The sequence below is a fragment of the Cetorhinus maximus genome, chromosome 2 (assembly GCF_964194155.1).
Source record: "Cetorhinus maximus chromosome 2, sCetMax3.hap1.1, whole genome shotgun sequence".
NCBI classification, from domain to species: Eukaryota; Metazoa; Chordata; class Chondrichthyes; order Lamniformes; family Cetorhinidae; genus Cetorhinus; species Cetorhinus maximus.
In genome coordinates, this window is record NC_135880.1 from 30,588,586 (window position 1) to 30,604,072 (window position 15,487).

Genomic DNA, 15,487 nt, shown 5'->3' on the forward strand with positions numbered 1-15,487 from the left:
GAGAATCCAGCAGGAGGCAAAAAATTGGAAACCTGCCATTTTAAAAACAGGTCGCAATTCTCCTGACGGTGTTTTCATTGCGGATCAGTTATCCCACCAACTAGTGGTGCGAACGCCATTTGCATTCATTAGCATGTCATGAATGTTCATTAAAACAGCTGCTCGCTGGAATCTTGCCATGCCTTCCAATCTTCTGACACATCAGCGGGAAATTACGCCAGCGTCAAACCAGTTTCAAAAGGGGTGGCGTGCACAAGTTGACCTCAGTTCACTCGTAACTTCGAAGTGAGTGGAACATACCTGCCATAGCGCTGCGCCAGTCTTGTTGCTCTGCTGGGGCTGTAGGGTTGGACTGCTCCTTCTCTTTGCTTTCGTTGTCCCAAGGAACACCACTGTACTCATGCAGTCCTCCACTTTCAGAGACTAGCGCTTCAACCAGGGGTGGGCTGTGAGACGAGGGGTCAGGCTGACAAACATGAGGGAGTCAACGGGGCAAGAAAGCTGTGGAATGGTAGTCGAGGGAAGGGCAGACATGAGGGATGCCTTTCTGGGGCTTGTTGCCGCCAGAGCGAGCAGGAGTCTGCTTAGAAAAAAAGGAGGAAGACCTCCTTGCGATGGAAGCCAATGGTTTCATTGGCACTGTTAAAGGGCTACACAGAACTCAGTGCCTACACATCATAGTCACTGCATTCCAAGTGTAACACATAGGAATGTAGAATTTGGGAATGCAGGTAATAGTATCATATATGGCATTCCATCAATGAAGGCCTGTCATGTGTTTACCAGATGTGACACTCCTAATGGGCCAAAGGGCATCCATTCATTGACCATGAACAACTGATTGGACATTAATAGGCCACAATAGGGACTGGAGCACAGAGCTAGGTTGGGTCAACCATCTCACTTAAATTTTAGCATCACACACAGGGCTCAAGAGGTTACATATCTGTGATGCAGTCTTGGTAACATCAATGTGTGTGCTAGTGTCTCAGGGACAAGGCAGCATCAGCCACCTTGCAAGTAAGACCCGAAAAACTATGGACTCTTACAGTCTCCAAACGTGTCATCCTGAGCTTCACTTTCTTGCCCCTTGAATCATTAATATCTTCAATGTTTCCATTCAGAGAGAAGACAAAAGCAAATATGGATCCAGGGTTCAATGCTGCTTTTGTCAGGCTCCTAATGCAATGGAAGAGGCGATGGTCGGAGAAGTGATTCTGTGCGCAGCTGCAGCAGGAGGGACATGGTTAAGCGGAGCCGCAGCCTGAACAGGAGGAGAGATCCAGACAATGGAGGCGACTTGCCAGACCTAGGGTTTATCGTAGAAGAGTCTCCTATTTACAAATGAGTGAGAAGCAATGCCTTGCACGTCTGCACTTGTCCCGAGATCTGGTACATCACATATGCCACATTCTTCGTGAAGACCTGACGCCAAGTGGAATTGGAGGGTATCCCCTGCCAGTGGCTTTGAAGGTGACCACTGCACTCAATTTCTTGGCCTCTGCTTCTTCCCAAGGATCAACAGGCGACCTGTGCGGCATCTCTCAGTCCACAACACATCGATACATAACAGAGGTCACAGATGCCTTTTACAGGATGGCCCGTCGTGTCAGGTTTTCCCTGGGCGAAGATAGCCAGGCTGCGAGATTCATCGGCTTCGCAGCCATCTCAGACTTCCCAAGAATGCAGGGTGCAATAGACTGCACCCATGTGGCTATACAGGCTCCATGGCAGCAGCCCTAATGTTTATAAACCCGCAAAGGCTAACATTCCATCAACTTGCAACTGGTGTGTGATCACCGGAAGCACATACTGCACATTTGTGCACGGTACCCTGAAAATTGCCATGACTCCTACACCCTGTGTCACTCCCAAGTGCCTGAAATTTTCAAGGGCCATCACGCCTGCAGGGATGGCTGCTTGGGGATAAGGAGTACCCACTTTGTGAAGGCTGATGATACCGGTGGGCCGCCCTCTGAGTCTTTCTGAGAGGTACAAAGCTGCTCACAGGTCTGTACACTACCTTATAAAGCAGACCATAGGGCTTCTGAAGCTGCTTTTCAGATGCTTGGACCACTCAGGTGGCTCACTCCAATACACTTCCGACAGGGTTTCTCGCATCATTCGCAGTGTGATGCACCCTTCACAATCTGGAAATGCAAAGAGGTGACCCCATGCCAGAGGATGAACTGGAGAAGGATGAGAGCTCATCAGAGAATGAAGATCCAGAGGCCCAGGAACCTCAGGAGGCTGCTGAGGGTCAGTATGAGTGTGATCACGCCATGGAGGAAGGAAGACGTGGGAGGCATGCCATTGATATGTTAATCGCTGACCGGCTCCAGGAAGAGTAAAGTTAAGTGAGGGAATATGGCCACGTCCTTCCTAGCTCTCAATGCCATCTTCTTTCAACTCAGGGATGTCCACCCACTCACAGCAAGAACGAGTCCCACATTCACACTTGCCTCCAGAATTGACAGGCCATGATCTTTGCTTTGGTCAGTGGGGCCCTGTGAGCAAGCTCACTTTGGGAACTGAGAACCCACTTAGAAACAAGATCGATACGAGAGAAGACGTGAAGCCTTCGCCGCCATCTAATGATGCCAACACCGCTGCGACTAAGATGTAGACGTGCCCAGGGATGATCTCCTCCTATGCATTCTTTTCTTCTGCCACTACCACTGAGGAGACACACTGATGAGCTGCCCTCACTCAATGGTGTTATTTGAGGGAGAAGGGTGAGAAACACTTACATCACACATTTCCAATAAAGATTTAAACACATCTCCCTGACATTAAAGGCAAAGTTAACGGGGATAGGGAACCTTGGTTTTCAAGGGATATTGGTGATCTGGTTAAGAAGAAGAGAGAGGTGTATAGCAGGTATAGGCAACAAGGAGCAAATGAGGTACTTGTAGAGTATAGAAAATGTAAGAAAATACTAAAGAAGGAAATCAGGAAGGCAAAAAGAAGACATGAGGTTGCTTTGGCAGATAATGTGAAGGTAAACCCGAATGGTTTCTACAAGTATATTAAGAGTAAAAGGATAGTAACGGACACAATTGGTCCCCTTGAAGATCAGAGTGGTCGTCTATGTGTGGAGCCTCACGAGATGGGGGAGATCTTAAACAGTTTTTTGGCATCAGTATTTACTCAGGAAACTGGCATAGTGTATAAGGAAGGGAAACAAGCAGTAGTGTCATGGAACATATAGAGATTAAAGAGGAGGAGGTGCTTGCTGCCTTACAGCGAATAAAGGTAGATAAATCCCCCAGGCCTGGCATGATATTCCCTTGGACCTTGAGGGAGACTAGTGTAGAAATTGCAGGGGCCCTGGCAGAAATATTTAAAATGTCCTTAGCCACGGGTGAGGTGCCAGAGGATTGGAGGGTAGCTCATGTTGTTCCGTTGTTTAAAAAAGGCTCCAAAAGTAAACCAGGTAATTACAGGCCAGTGAGCCTGACGTCAGTAGTAGGTAAATTATTGGAAGGAGCTCTGAGAGATCGGATATACAATTATTTGGACAGCCAAGGGCTGATTAAGGATAGTCAGCATGGCTTTGTGTGTGGTAGGTCGTGTTTAACAAACCTTGTAGAGTTTTTCGAGGAGGTTACCAAGAAAGTAGATAAAGGAAAGGTTGTGGATGTTGTCTACATGGACTTTAGTAAGGCCTTTGACAAGGTCCCACATGGGAGGTTAGTTCAGAAGGTTCAGATACTTGGTATCCATGGAGAGGTTGTAAACTGGATTTGAAATTGGCTGTGTGGGAGAAGACAGAGAGCGGTAGTGGATGATTGCTTCTCAGACTGGAGGCCTGTGACTAGTGGTGTGCCTCAGGGATCTGTGCTGGGACCATTGTTGTTTGTTGTCTATATCAATGATCTGGATGATAATGTGGTAAATTGGATCAGCAAGTTTGCTGATGACGCTAAGATTGGAGGTGTTGTGGACAGCGAGGAAGGCTATGGTTCTATCACTCAAGGGGTGCAGATACTAGTTCAACTGAGGTTGACATTACAGGAATGTGAATCTCACAGTGGGACACTATCACCAGGTGGGAGGAAGGCTAAACCTCGAAATAAGAGGATTCCAAAGTACAAAATCACAACGCCTTCAGTTGACAAACATTCGTGACCCAAAAGTGACATCAATTTTTCTTAACTTTCCTAACTCTAGCACTACGCCTGGGTGCAGCCCTGACATCCACAGCAGAGACGGAGGCTGACTGCTACGTCCTGATGTCTGTGATGACCTTGGCGGACATCCTCTGGTGGCCATTGGCCTGGAGGCCCTGGCCTGAAAAGGGTCACCTGCTCAGGCAGAAGCGCCCTTGGCGGCCTGAGAAGCTGGAGTGAATGGGTGTCACAGACAGAGGGGGCTGTGAGAGGCTGCATACCTTGGAGTGTCCTGAGAGGAGCCTGTGAGGTGTCCAGCTGATGGTCATCCTCTCTGTGGGTGCTCGAGGGCCCCCACCCTGACTCCTGCAGGAGATGGTCCACCTGGAGGGAGGTCAAGGTGCCTCATCGCCATGTCGCCTACATCCTGATGGTGCCCACCAGCATGTACAGCCATGGAGTGCAGGACCAAGCACAAATCTGGCAAGACCTGCTGGACCAATGTCTCCATGGTGGTCACCAACCTTCCCATGGTGACCTCGAGGCGCTTTCATGCCAGAACCACGACATCAGATAGGATGCAAACAGACTCCTCCAATGTTCACTCTAGTCTGCTGAAATACTGCCTGATTTTCCGCCGCCTGTCATCGCATCTCCAGCATAGATTTGGCGGCCACTTCCAGAGGCTCAACATCTCCATCAGCCCTCCGAGCGCCGGAGACCCTGCCTCCGACAACTGCGGAGTCGTGTCGGTGAGGTGTTTCCCCAGAAATTGAGCCCGACCGAATCTACATCTGTACCCCACCGACGTGTCTCTCTGAGCTGGTGGAGGGTGCGTGAGTGCCGTGACGGTTCTCCTGGAGCTTCGCCCTCAGATGAGGTCTGGGGGCTCGCACTAGTGATCCTGGAATGTCTTGGGGGCCTCGGTGTGCTTGTGCCTAGAAAATAGAAGAGTTTCAGTTAATGAGCATGAGCTGGATAAGACTGCACGTGACTCATTGTGAATGTCAGGATTTGATGAGGTGATGGAGCTGTGATCCGTACCAGGTTGGTTGGAGAGGCCGATCTCCCCTTCCCCCACAGGAGCGATCCTGTCATCCCCAGCCAGCTCAGCTGCAGCCTCAACTTCACTGAGGGCAAGGATGTCGGACGTCCCTCCACCGGTCTGCTCTCTATCTCGCGGCATTGTGTGCCAGCTTGGCCTGTATGAAGAAGAAAGGCATGTGATGAGAAGGGATGGAGCAGAAGTTGGGTAAGATGCAAGGCTCCTTTGTGTGGTGAGCCATCCCCAGAAGGGCCAGAGGATGGAGTGTGAGCAACATGATAGATGGGATCAAGGTGATGTAAACGTCTCCATGAGAGAACGAGTGTTGATGGTTGCGTGAAACCCCTGAAGAAAGTAGCCATTTGAGTGCATGATGCCATGATGAGAGTTTGATATTGGAGGGTGTTGAAGGTTGACTTGACTTACCCTAGCAGAGCGGTGGGATCATTCATCCTTTTCCTGCACTGGTTGGCACTTTGGGCGCAGGTGTCGGCCACGCTGACCTGCTCCACTACGCTGTCCCAGGCCTGAGAGGTGAGGCTGTTGTGCTTCCTGCAGCCATCCATGTGGTAGAGAACATGCTGTTGTTCCTGCACCCCTCTGACCAGGGCCTGGTGGGTGATGCGGGGTGCAGACTTCGTCCTGAGGTTCTCAGCCTTTCTCTTATGGGTTGCAGACATCTCTGGTGGGCCGAGAGATTGAGATTGTGTGTTGGATTGGTATTTATACATAGCGCCTGCACCTTTGAATCAGCTCCGGGTGATTCAGAGCGAAATGCACCTCTGCATAATTAATGAGGCTCCAAGTGCAGCATCAGGCATGAGTTGCCACCATTATGCACAGCGGGCTGGGTGCTGCCAAAACCGCCCACCACAATTCTGGGAGAATTCCACCCAATGTTTCAGGTCAGTGACCCTTCAGAACTGATGAAGGGTCATTGACCTGAAAGGCAAACTCTCGTGCTAAAATGCCCATTTTACAAATGTACGTATAATTGCACTACCTATTGAAATATTCTAAATGATATAGATCCATGGAAAAGTTGAAGCATACCTTCAGCATGATGAAATCAGGATGAAAAATTATGACGAGACTGTATTCTCCTACAACACACCTCTATAAACCACTTAAATGAGCCAACAGCTCATTTTATATAAAATACCCTCCAGCTCCTGCACAGTATGAAAAGCTTAACTTCATGTCCTACACTTTAATTAGTTTTCTCCCAACATGGAGGCTTCAACATTCATTCCTAGTGCTTGTGAAATATTGTGATGGAAAATACAATTTTTTTCATTTGTTCTTATTTATTTCTTGGGGAAAAATAGTTTGTGGGGGAGATCTGCTACTGATTAACGGCTGGCAGCAAAATCTCAATAACTACTTGTGGGATACAAAGGGAATTGCAGATTCTGCAGCCTTTTCTTATTTTGCAGGGTTGTTGTTGACTTGAAGAAAGAAATCTGGTACCAGAAATGTTATGATCCTGTGTGCCGAGCTCAGAAGTTCAGGTCTGAAAGTAAGAACTAATCTTATTCCATTGAATTATAATGTTTCATTACAAAGTCCAGTAGTCTTACTGTAGACTAATTTATGCTGAATTCCTTTTGGATTCAAGGTCACCCATTACCCCACGAATGCTGTTTGGATTTCCTCATTGATATGGTATGTAATGAAACCAATGCATAGAATAGTGTCATACCTTTGTATAAAGTGAAAATAAATCATTGAGTTGGTAATAATCATTGTTCCCAGTGGAATAAGCATGTATTTCCTATAGAGCTGCAATTTGACAGAAATGAAGCACCTTTTTTCATTGTACTGATGAATATCTAATCACTTCTACTACCATTAACATGCTAATTATAAAATTGTAAATATATAAATTGGACCAGTTTTCCTGTTGCTATGTTTAGATTGTTATTAATGTCTGTTTACTTATCTGCAAGTTGATTAATTTTTCCAGGCATCTTAGGATAGAGTTGCTGGATTAGTGGGCATTCCCTATTTAAAATGTATACATCAGTGATGTTCAAATAAGAATCTACAATGCCCCCTTCTCTGAGCACAATTTAATCTGTTCTGCCCTATAGATAGATGGTGGCATAGCGGTACTGTCACTGACTAGAAATCTAGATCCAGACCGAATTTAATAAATTTAATTAATAAAAAATCTGGACTTGAAAGGTGGTCTCAGTAATAGTGACCACGAAACGATCATCGATTGTTGTAAAAACCCATCTGGTTTGCTAATATCCAAGCAAACAGCCTGACATAGTCATACTCAGAGACATAACTTACAGCCAATGTCCCAGACACTACCAGTAGGACAGACCATCAGAGGTGGCAGCACAGTGGTATAGTCGGGAGGGAATTGCCCTGGTAGTCCTCCACGTTGATTCCAGACTGCATGAAGTCTCACAACATCAGATAAAACATGGGCAGGGAAACCTCCTGCTGATTACCACCTACCGCCCTCTCAGCTGATGAATCAGTACTACTCCACTTTGAGCACCACTGGAAGAAGCATCGAGGGTAGCAAGGACACAGAATGTACTCTGGGTGGAATATGTCAATGCCCATCACCAAGAGTGGCTCGGTAGCACCACTAGTGACTGAGCTGGCTGAGTCCCAAAGTATCTGCCAGACTGGGCCTGCAGCAGGTGGTGAGAACCAACATTAGGGAAAACCTATTAGACCTTATCCTCACCAATCTGTGTTGCAGGTGTATCTATCCATGACAATATTGGTAAGAGTGTCAACCAAACAGTCCTTGTGGAGACAAAGTCCTGTCTTTGCACTGAGGATACCCTCCCGTAGTGTTGTGTGGTAATACTACTGTGCTAAATGGGAAAGGTTCAGAACCAATCTAACAATTCAAAACTGGAAATGCATGAGGCACTGTGGGCCATCAGAAGCAGCAGAATTATAGTCAACCACAATCTGTAACCTGTAAATTTTCAAAAGATAGCTAAGACACACAAAATATTTAGTATAAGAACCCCAAATTATTGTGAAGTACAACAAGGTAATACAGAAATGGGAGTAAAAACTGTTTAAATTGATACTGGAAAAACCTTCAATGATAAATGTTTAAAATCATTTATCTGGCAGTAAAACAATGGAATTGTTCAAAATACAATTGAAGTCCATAATAGGAGAGTTAATTTGTTAAAGTGAAGAAGTCATGGACCAGTTACTCTGCAAATGTTGACCAGCGCCTGTTTGTTATCCTCTGATTTACAGATGTAACGTTAAGCTCATACCAGTGTTTTCATTGCTAGTTCCTGTACTATGAAATTTTCATTCAAATGGCTTAAATATCATGCATGCTGACCAAATTGCTAACAGTTACTGGGATACCAACTTATCACTATTTAGATATTTCCCTTTAATATCCTTTACAAATAAGCTCTCACTAACTGTGTAACATCAGATCTGTTTGAAGCTGAAATCAACTCTCTTTCAGGATGAGTTTGTTTTTACCATGGATGAAGATGGGAACATTGCACCAAGTCAAAATAATGTATGTCCAACATGGACCAACTTGCAGCTTGGTGACATTTGGCTGCAGCCTGGAACACAAAATTCTGCCCTTACAGGAAATCTGGATACAGCATTTATTGACAACATTGATGATGCAATGTTATTAGAAGCTGTTGAAGACACTGAATTTAATATTGCTCCTGATATACAGTCGGAATTGAGCATGAACAGTGAGGAGGCTGACGTTCTGTCTGACAATGACTTACTGGCAGCTGTGGAGGAACTGGAGGCTTCTCTAAGTAAGGATACAAAATAGATGCTGCTGAAAATATATTGGAGGCTACATAAGAGTGTTTTTGATAAGACCTTTAAATCAAACTGGTGTCAGCTGAAACATTACTGTCTTTGTATTTAATACAGAAGATTAGTCAGCATCTACTTTCAGGATTTCCTGTGTTTAGTCCTCATGGACTGTAGAAGCTTCTTTGTTCCTCTATTTACAACATTCAGGATTTTTATTTCTCTCCATTATGCTCTATATGATAAATGAATGCTTGACATTTTATGAACTGTACATAAGTGATTTTTTTCATTTAAGATATATGTTAAATACTATTCTTCTCCTAAAAACTGAATACATTTGAGTATAGAGTCTTTATTTTGTTACATTATTTATGTACATAAAGCATAAATTTAATAAAATTTAAGTGGAGACTGAAGTAACTTTTTGCAGTACACAACAATATGAAAGTTTTCACATATATATATTCTTCCATTACTATATTGCATTTTTAATACAAAAAGAAACTACAAAGTTTGTTTTATTAATATAAACCACATCAGTAAAGATCATGCATGCCCATAAACAACATGGGGTAGATTTCAGGGTTTCTGCAAAGGTAACATAAAATTTGGAAGAGAGATACCTCTACCTGAATCTATCCAATTTTTCACTCAGTTAAAATGACTGGCAAATTGGAGGGACTTCCTTACAGGCATATGCTCCTCTCTGCCTGCTTTTCTTTTATTTGTTGTGACCAGTCAATTGACTAGCCTCCAAACCATCTGTCCTAAAATGTCCAATAAACATTGCACGTTTTCCATAAAGCAATTACAGTACTGGGCCCCTTGGCTGAGTTCTCATCGTACAACTGCTTTACTTCTTATCCAGTGATTGCTGTAATTTTGTATTTATTATTTGCAGCTGTTTTTCTGCTCCCAGAATTCCACGTGCCTCCACCAACAGAGCAGGAAAGCTGGAAATATTATACTGTCGATAAGAGAAAAAATTAAAATCAACAGCACTAGAGTAATGTTATACAAACAATTTCTGTCATTCTTAGCTTTTGACTTTTAGAATATCCAAAAAGTGAAAACTTGAGAAATTTTTGTCTGTTTTTATTGTCAACAAGAAATATTAGGAGAACTGTAAAATACCAATTTCTGTCCATATCGGAGACTTTGGCTCTAAATGGGGCCAAATTAAATTCTGTCTTACTCCTCACTACCATGTAACAAGTGGAGTGCCGCAGGGATTAGTGCCTCTTTCTTGACTTCTCCACTGTCTCTCAATTGTCAGACTGATCGTTTGTCATCCATCAGCCGAGGTCCTGTGGCACAGCGGGTAACATCCCTGGAAGTTCTTGGTTTGAGTCCCACCCCATTACGTGGCCAAACAGGTTAATTATCAACCTGCAAATCCTTCCAACAACAAATGGTAAGAACGGATGAATTTCCTGGTCAGCCATGTGATGACAGGAATGTCAGAGACTCTACCATCACTATCAATAGCTCCAAATTACAAAACGTGAATGTTACTATAACAACTCAGGCTCCACGACTGAAATGTAAAAACTGGGAAAATCAAAGCCATTGTCTTTAGCCCTGTTAGAAGTTCCATTCCTTAGTCAATAATTCAATCCCTCTCCCTGGCAATTGTTTGAGGCTGAACCAGATGGTTTGCAACTTTGGTGTTGTATTTGACCCAGAGATGAGCCACATATGCACGTCATTACTAACACCCTCCATTTCCACCTCCATAACATCACATGCCTGCAACCCTGATGCAATTCATCTGCTGTTGAAACCCTCATCAGTGCTTTTGCTACCTCTATACTTGACTATTCTGACATTCCTCGCTGTCCTCCCATAACCCTCTAAACTTGAGTTCATCCTAATTTCTGCTGTCCATACCCTGACCCACACCAAGTACTGTTCATCATGTGTTTGCTGGCCTACAGTGTTTCCCAATTAAGCACTGCCTCAATTCAAAAATTCTCAACCATGTTTAAGATTACTTCCATGGCCTTGCCCTTCTCTAATCTTGTCCAGCCCTATACGACCCTCCAAGCAAACTGCACTCCTCCAATTTTGGCCTCTTAGGTATTCCTAGTTTAGTCACTCCACTACTGATGTTCACTGATGTGGGCAAACATTTGGCAGATATAGAGTATAATGTGGAGAAATGGGAACTTGTCCACTTTGGCAGGAAAAATTAAAAAAAACAGCATATTATTTAAATGGGGAGAGATTGCAGAACTCTGCAGTACAAAGGGACCTGGGTATCCTGGTACTTGAATCTCAAAAATTTAGCGTGCAGGTACAGCAAGTGATTAGGAAGGCAAATGAAATGTTTAATGCAAGGGAAATGGAATATAAAAGGGAAGTTTTGCTACAGTTGTATCAGGTATTCATGAGACCACATCTGGACTACTGTGTACAGTTTTGGTCTCATTTAAGAAAGGTCATGATTGCATTAAAGCAGTTCAAAGAAGGTTCACTCGACTGATTCATGGGATGAGGTGGTTATCCTACGAGGAAAGGTTGGACAGGTTGTGCCTGTATCCATTGGAGTTTAAAAGAATGAGAAGTGATCTTATTGAAAGATACAAGATCCTGAGGGGACTTGACAGGGTGGATGCTGAAAGAATGTTTCCCCTTGTGGGAGAGACTAGAACTAGGGCAGCCAAAGGATATAAGGGGCAGGAAGGAAAGTGGAGTTGACGCCACAATTGAATCAGCTGTAATCTATCAGCCGTAACCTTTTTGAATTACAGAGCGGGTTCGAGGGACCAAATGGCTTACTCCTGCTCCTAATTCGTATGTTTGTATGTTCTGCTCCAGTATCTCCTTGGGCGGAATTTCACAGCCCCATTGTAATGGGGGCAGGCTGGAAATGCGGTGAGCCGTTCAAAAGTCCATTGACTTCGGTGGGACTGGAAAATCCCACTGCTGGAGCGGTGGAATTTTACAGCCCCTTGTGTAACACGGTGTCAGCATTTGATAACACTCCAGTGAAATGCCTTGGGTTGTTTTACTACATTAAACTGTGTTATATAAATGCAAGTTGTTGTCTTCCAAATGAAATGAATGCAGATATGACTTAATTATGTAAAACCATCATTAATTAATTATTTCTAATTAGGACAACAAACTAACGTACAATGAGCAAACACGTCACAAGTGCAGGTCATTGGAGAGACAAGTAAAGAGGTATATTTTGGGGAACAAGAACAGGAAAAGCAAATGTATCTCAAATTGCAAAACTAAGAGTAAAAGGGACAGAGCAAGCTATGTGTTCAGATATATACATTAAAATTCTGGATAAGTTGCAACATTCCATTTTAAAATGTACTAAACTGCTGAGATAAGCAATTTTTAAAAATCTAATTTCCCATTGTAAGTGCCTCCATGTACCTTCCAATAAGAGGGGTCATTGGCCTATGCTGCCAACCCTCTCCCTGTGAAAGTGTTGTTTTGCGCTGCCTGCCTCCTTCCCCAGAGTTAATTTATGCACCCATCTCCCCTCCATTTCAACCCCCACCTCTATTTCCTTCTTGTTCCATTATCCTCCCATGTTCTAATCAGCTAAACTGACTGCTCAATTTGAATACTCCACTGGGCATCTTTCCACACACATCGCCGTAGGAGAATGACTAAGAGATCTTTAGAATGGGAGCTAAACTTGCATGTTAAACAACCAAACCAGTAACTACACTTAAATTAATTCCTCGGATGTACAGTATTTTGGATGCAGAAAAGACACAAGAGGCACTCTGTAAATCCAAATGCTCTCAAACTTAACCCCCAACATCTGTGCTCACCTATTGCCACCCTCCTCATTGCCCCAATTCCCCATCTCTCCTCCCATACACGCCAAACTTCAAATCCTCATCCTCATATCCCTCTCCTCCCTTACCCCATCTACACCTACTCTCATCCCGAAATTGGCTGCCCGTTTCCTACTTTACAACAGTGACTGCACTTAAAGTATTTCACTGGCTGTAAAGCACTTTGGGATGTTGGTTGTGAAAAGTGATATATTCTAACATTTAACCATTTAAAGCCTGAAATTAGCATCTTCCTTTCTTAAACCATCATCCTCTTTCTACAGCATTAAAAACCTGTCTCAAAATCCATCTCTTCAATCAAGTCTTCAGTCACTTCTGCTAACTACCATAAAGGCAACCATCTCTTCCTTCCTACGTGGAGCACATTTGGACTTTTTTTTTCTACATTAAGAGCACTATAAAAGTGTGAGCTGCAGATATTGCTGGTGTATCTAGGTCTAGATTATCTAGAATCTAGATTATGATAAAATCATAGATAGGTGACCTGCTTTAGGGCCTGATTATAGGGAACCTGAACTGTCTGAATACCAAGTCACTAAACAGCACTTTACAGATGACCAGCATCAATGGATACAACAACTAGAGGTCTTACCGTTTGTTTTTCACCAGGGTTTTTGCTCCTATGTTCAATATACTGTGTTTGCAGTTGTTTAAAACCAGACACAAGTTGCGTTGCAAGTTGCAAATCTGATTTCTTTTGACTCAGTTCAGCATATTCCTTCTGCAAGTGTTTGAGTTGTGCTTCCTGCCTGTAAAAAATCATAACCTTACTTTCCAATTTAGATTAGGAACAAAAAAAAACTCAAATGATTTGAGGTAATTTGATTATAATTTAAATTATTAATAACATTTCCACTGTGCATTTAAATAGTTATATTTCATTACAGTGGTACTGGAATTAAGTACCTAAAATCATCAAAATGGGTACACTGCTTGCAAGGAAAAATTAATAGGCACATATTTGAAATAAAGATTTATTGTACCATTTGCTCAAGAACTACTCAAATGGGTCAATGTTACTGATTTAAGATAAAACTGAATTAAATGTAGCATTACTCAGTTAATTCCTTCTGAGCTACTAGAAAGTGTTTTCTTGTCCTGTTGAAAGTTGTTATCACCTGTAAATAATGAACATTAGTTAGTCAACTCAAATTTCAATGATAACTTTATAGAAAATTGGAAACATTTGTTATTAATATCAAAATAAATATTTACCTTTGCATTTTCTCTTTCCAAATTCTTCAGATCTTGCACTTGCCTGATCTTTAAAAAGGAAAGGAAGTTGTCAATCTGGATGGGCAACAGTTTGGTGTGAAAAACTGACTCTGTTCATTTTCAGGCAGCAATTTGGAGAAATTGTTTTTGGTCATCGAGAATTGCTATGTTTCAATTTCATATGTTGGGATATGTGAAATTGTAAGGAAAATATAACACTGAATATAAAGTAAGTTGCCAAACCCCACTTCCCAAACCAACTGTTTACATGCGATACTGTATTAAAAATATTGGTGAACCTTCCCTGACAGCTTAGTGTATACATAGAATTCCTGGTTGATCGGTGTGTGTGGACCTCCAAAAGGCATTTGATAAAATGCCATATAATAGGCTTGCCAGCAAAGTTGAAGCTCATGGGGAAAAACAGGACAGTCGCAGCACTCATACGAGGTTGGCTGAGTGATAGTAGTAATGAACGGATGGTTTTTTTAAGACAGTTGAAAGGTGAGAAAATGGGCCTTTCACTTAACATCCAGAAAACTAAGATCCTCTTCCAAATAGCTCCCACAGCAAAACAATTCACCTCCCTCCACGCATTGATTAAGATCAACAGACTATTTTCCATATCTTGGGTGCCTCCTCTCGAAGAATGAGATAGGCGACAAAATTCATCATTGCCTCCAATGTGCAAAACAATATTTGAGGACCAGGATTTCAAACCTGAGACTAAGGTAATGGTTACCAGGCAGCAGTGATCTCCATGCTCAGAACCTTGGACAATCTATAGTAGGCACCCCAAAGTACTGGAGACATACCACCAGCAGTGCCTTTGCGAGATCTTCCAAATCTGTTGGCAAGAAAGACCAATAGCAGTGTCTTCTCCAAAGCCAACATGCCCAGCATCGAAGTGCTAATCACTCAAAACCAGTTGGACAAGACGTCATTCGTATGCCTGACACCAGACCGAAGCAACTGCTCTACTCAAAACTTAATCATCGCAGAAGATTCCCAGGAGGACAGTAGGAACCATAGAACCATAGAAAAGTAATGGCGCAGAAAGAGGCCATTCAACCCATCATGTCTGTGCCAGCCAGAAAATGATGAAAAAGAAACCAGCCACTCATTTTAATCCCACTTTCCAGCACCTGGTCCATAGCCTTGCAGGTTACAGCGCTTCAGATGCGGATCCAAATACCTTTTAAATGAGTTGAGTTTTTCAGCCTCAAAAGCCGATTTAGGCAGTGAATTCCAGACACCCACCACCCTCTGTGTGAAAAAGTTTTTCCTCATGTCCCCTCTAATCCTTCTACCAAACACTTTAAATCTATGCCCCCTGGTAACTGATCCCTCAGCTAGGGGAAACAAGTCTACCCTATCTAGGTATTTTGTATACCTCAATTAAGTCACCCCTTCAGCCTCCTCTGTTCTAAGGAAAACAACCCTAGCCTATCCAAAATTTCCTCATAGCTACAATTTTCAACCCCTAGCAGCATTCTTGT

General features: G+C 43.2%; 2 protein-coding genes across 9 annotated transcripts in view; one reads left to right on the top strand and one right to left on the bottom strand.

The window, feature by feature from the left end:
• The window catches only part of primpol (primase and polymerase (DNA-directed)), a 46,159-nt gene extending 36,894 nt beyond the window's left edge, over positions 1 to 9,265 (top strand). For all 3 annotated transcript variants that reach the window (XM_078562118.1, XM_078562109.1, XM_078562126.1), the window contains 3 exons: positions 6,594 to 6,676; positions 6,776 to 6,822; positions 8,627 to 9,265. In XM_078562118.1, coding sequence (XP_078418244.1) covers positions 6,594 to 6,676; positions 6,776 to 6,822; positions 8,627 to 8,959 — 463 coding nt within the window. In that variant the 3' untranslated portion in view covers positions 8,960 to 9,265. The remainder of the gene's footprint in view (positions 1 to 6,593; positions 6,677 to 6,775; positions 6,823 to 8,626) is intronic.
• A 7-nt stretch (positions 9,266 to 9,272) lies between these two features.
• Positions 9,273 to 15,487, bottom strand: part of cenpu (centromere protein U) — a 46,423-nt gene continuing 40,208 nt past the window's right edge. For 5 of the 6 annotated variants that reach the window (XM_078562174.1, XM_078562148.1, XM_078562137.1 and 2 more), the window contains exons 10-13: positions 13,989 to 14,036; positions 13,830 to 13,891; positions 13,366 to 13,522; positions 9,273 to 9,913 (exon numbers count right to left, since the gene is read on the bottom strand). In XM_078562174.1, coding sequence (XP_078418300.1) covers positions 9,800 to 9,913; positions 13,366 to 13,522; positions 13,830 to 13,891; positions 13,989 to 14,036 — 381 coding nt within the window. In that variant the 3' untranslated portion in view covers positions 9,273 to 9,799. The remainder of the gene's footprint in view (positions 9,914 to 13,365; positions 13,523 to 13,829; positions 13,892 to 13,988; positions 14,037 to 15,487) is intronic. The other variant, XR_013579436.1, reaches the window with a different exon arrangement.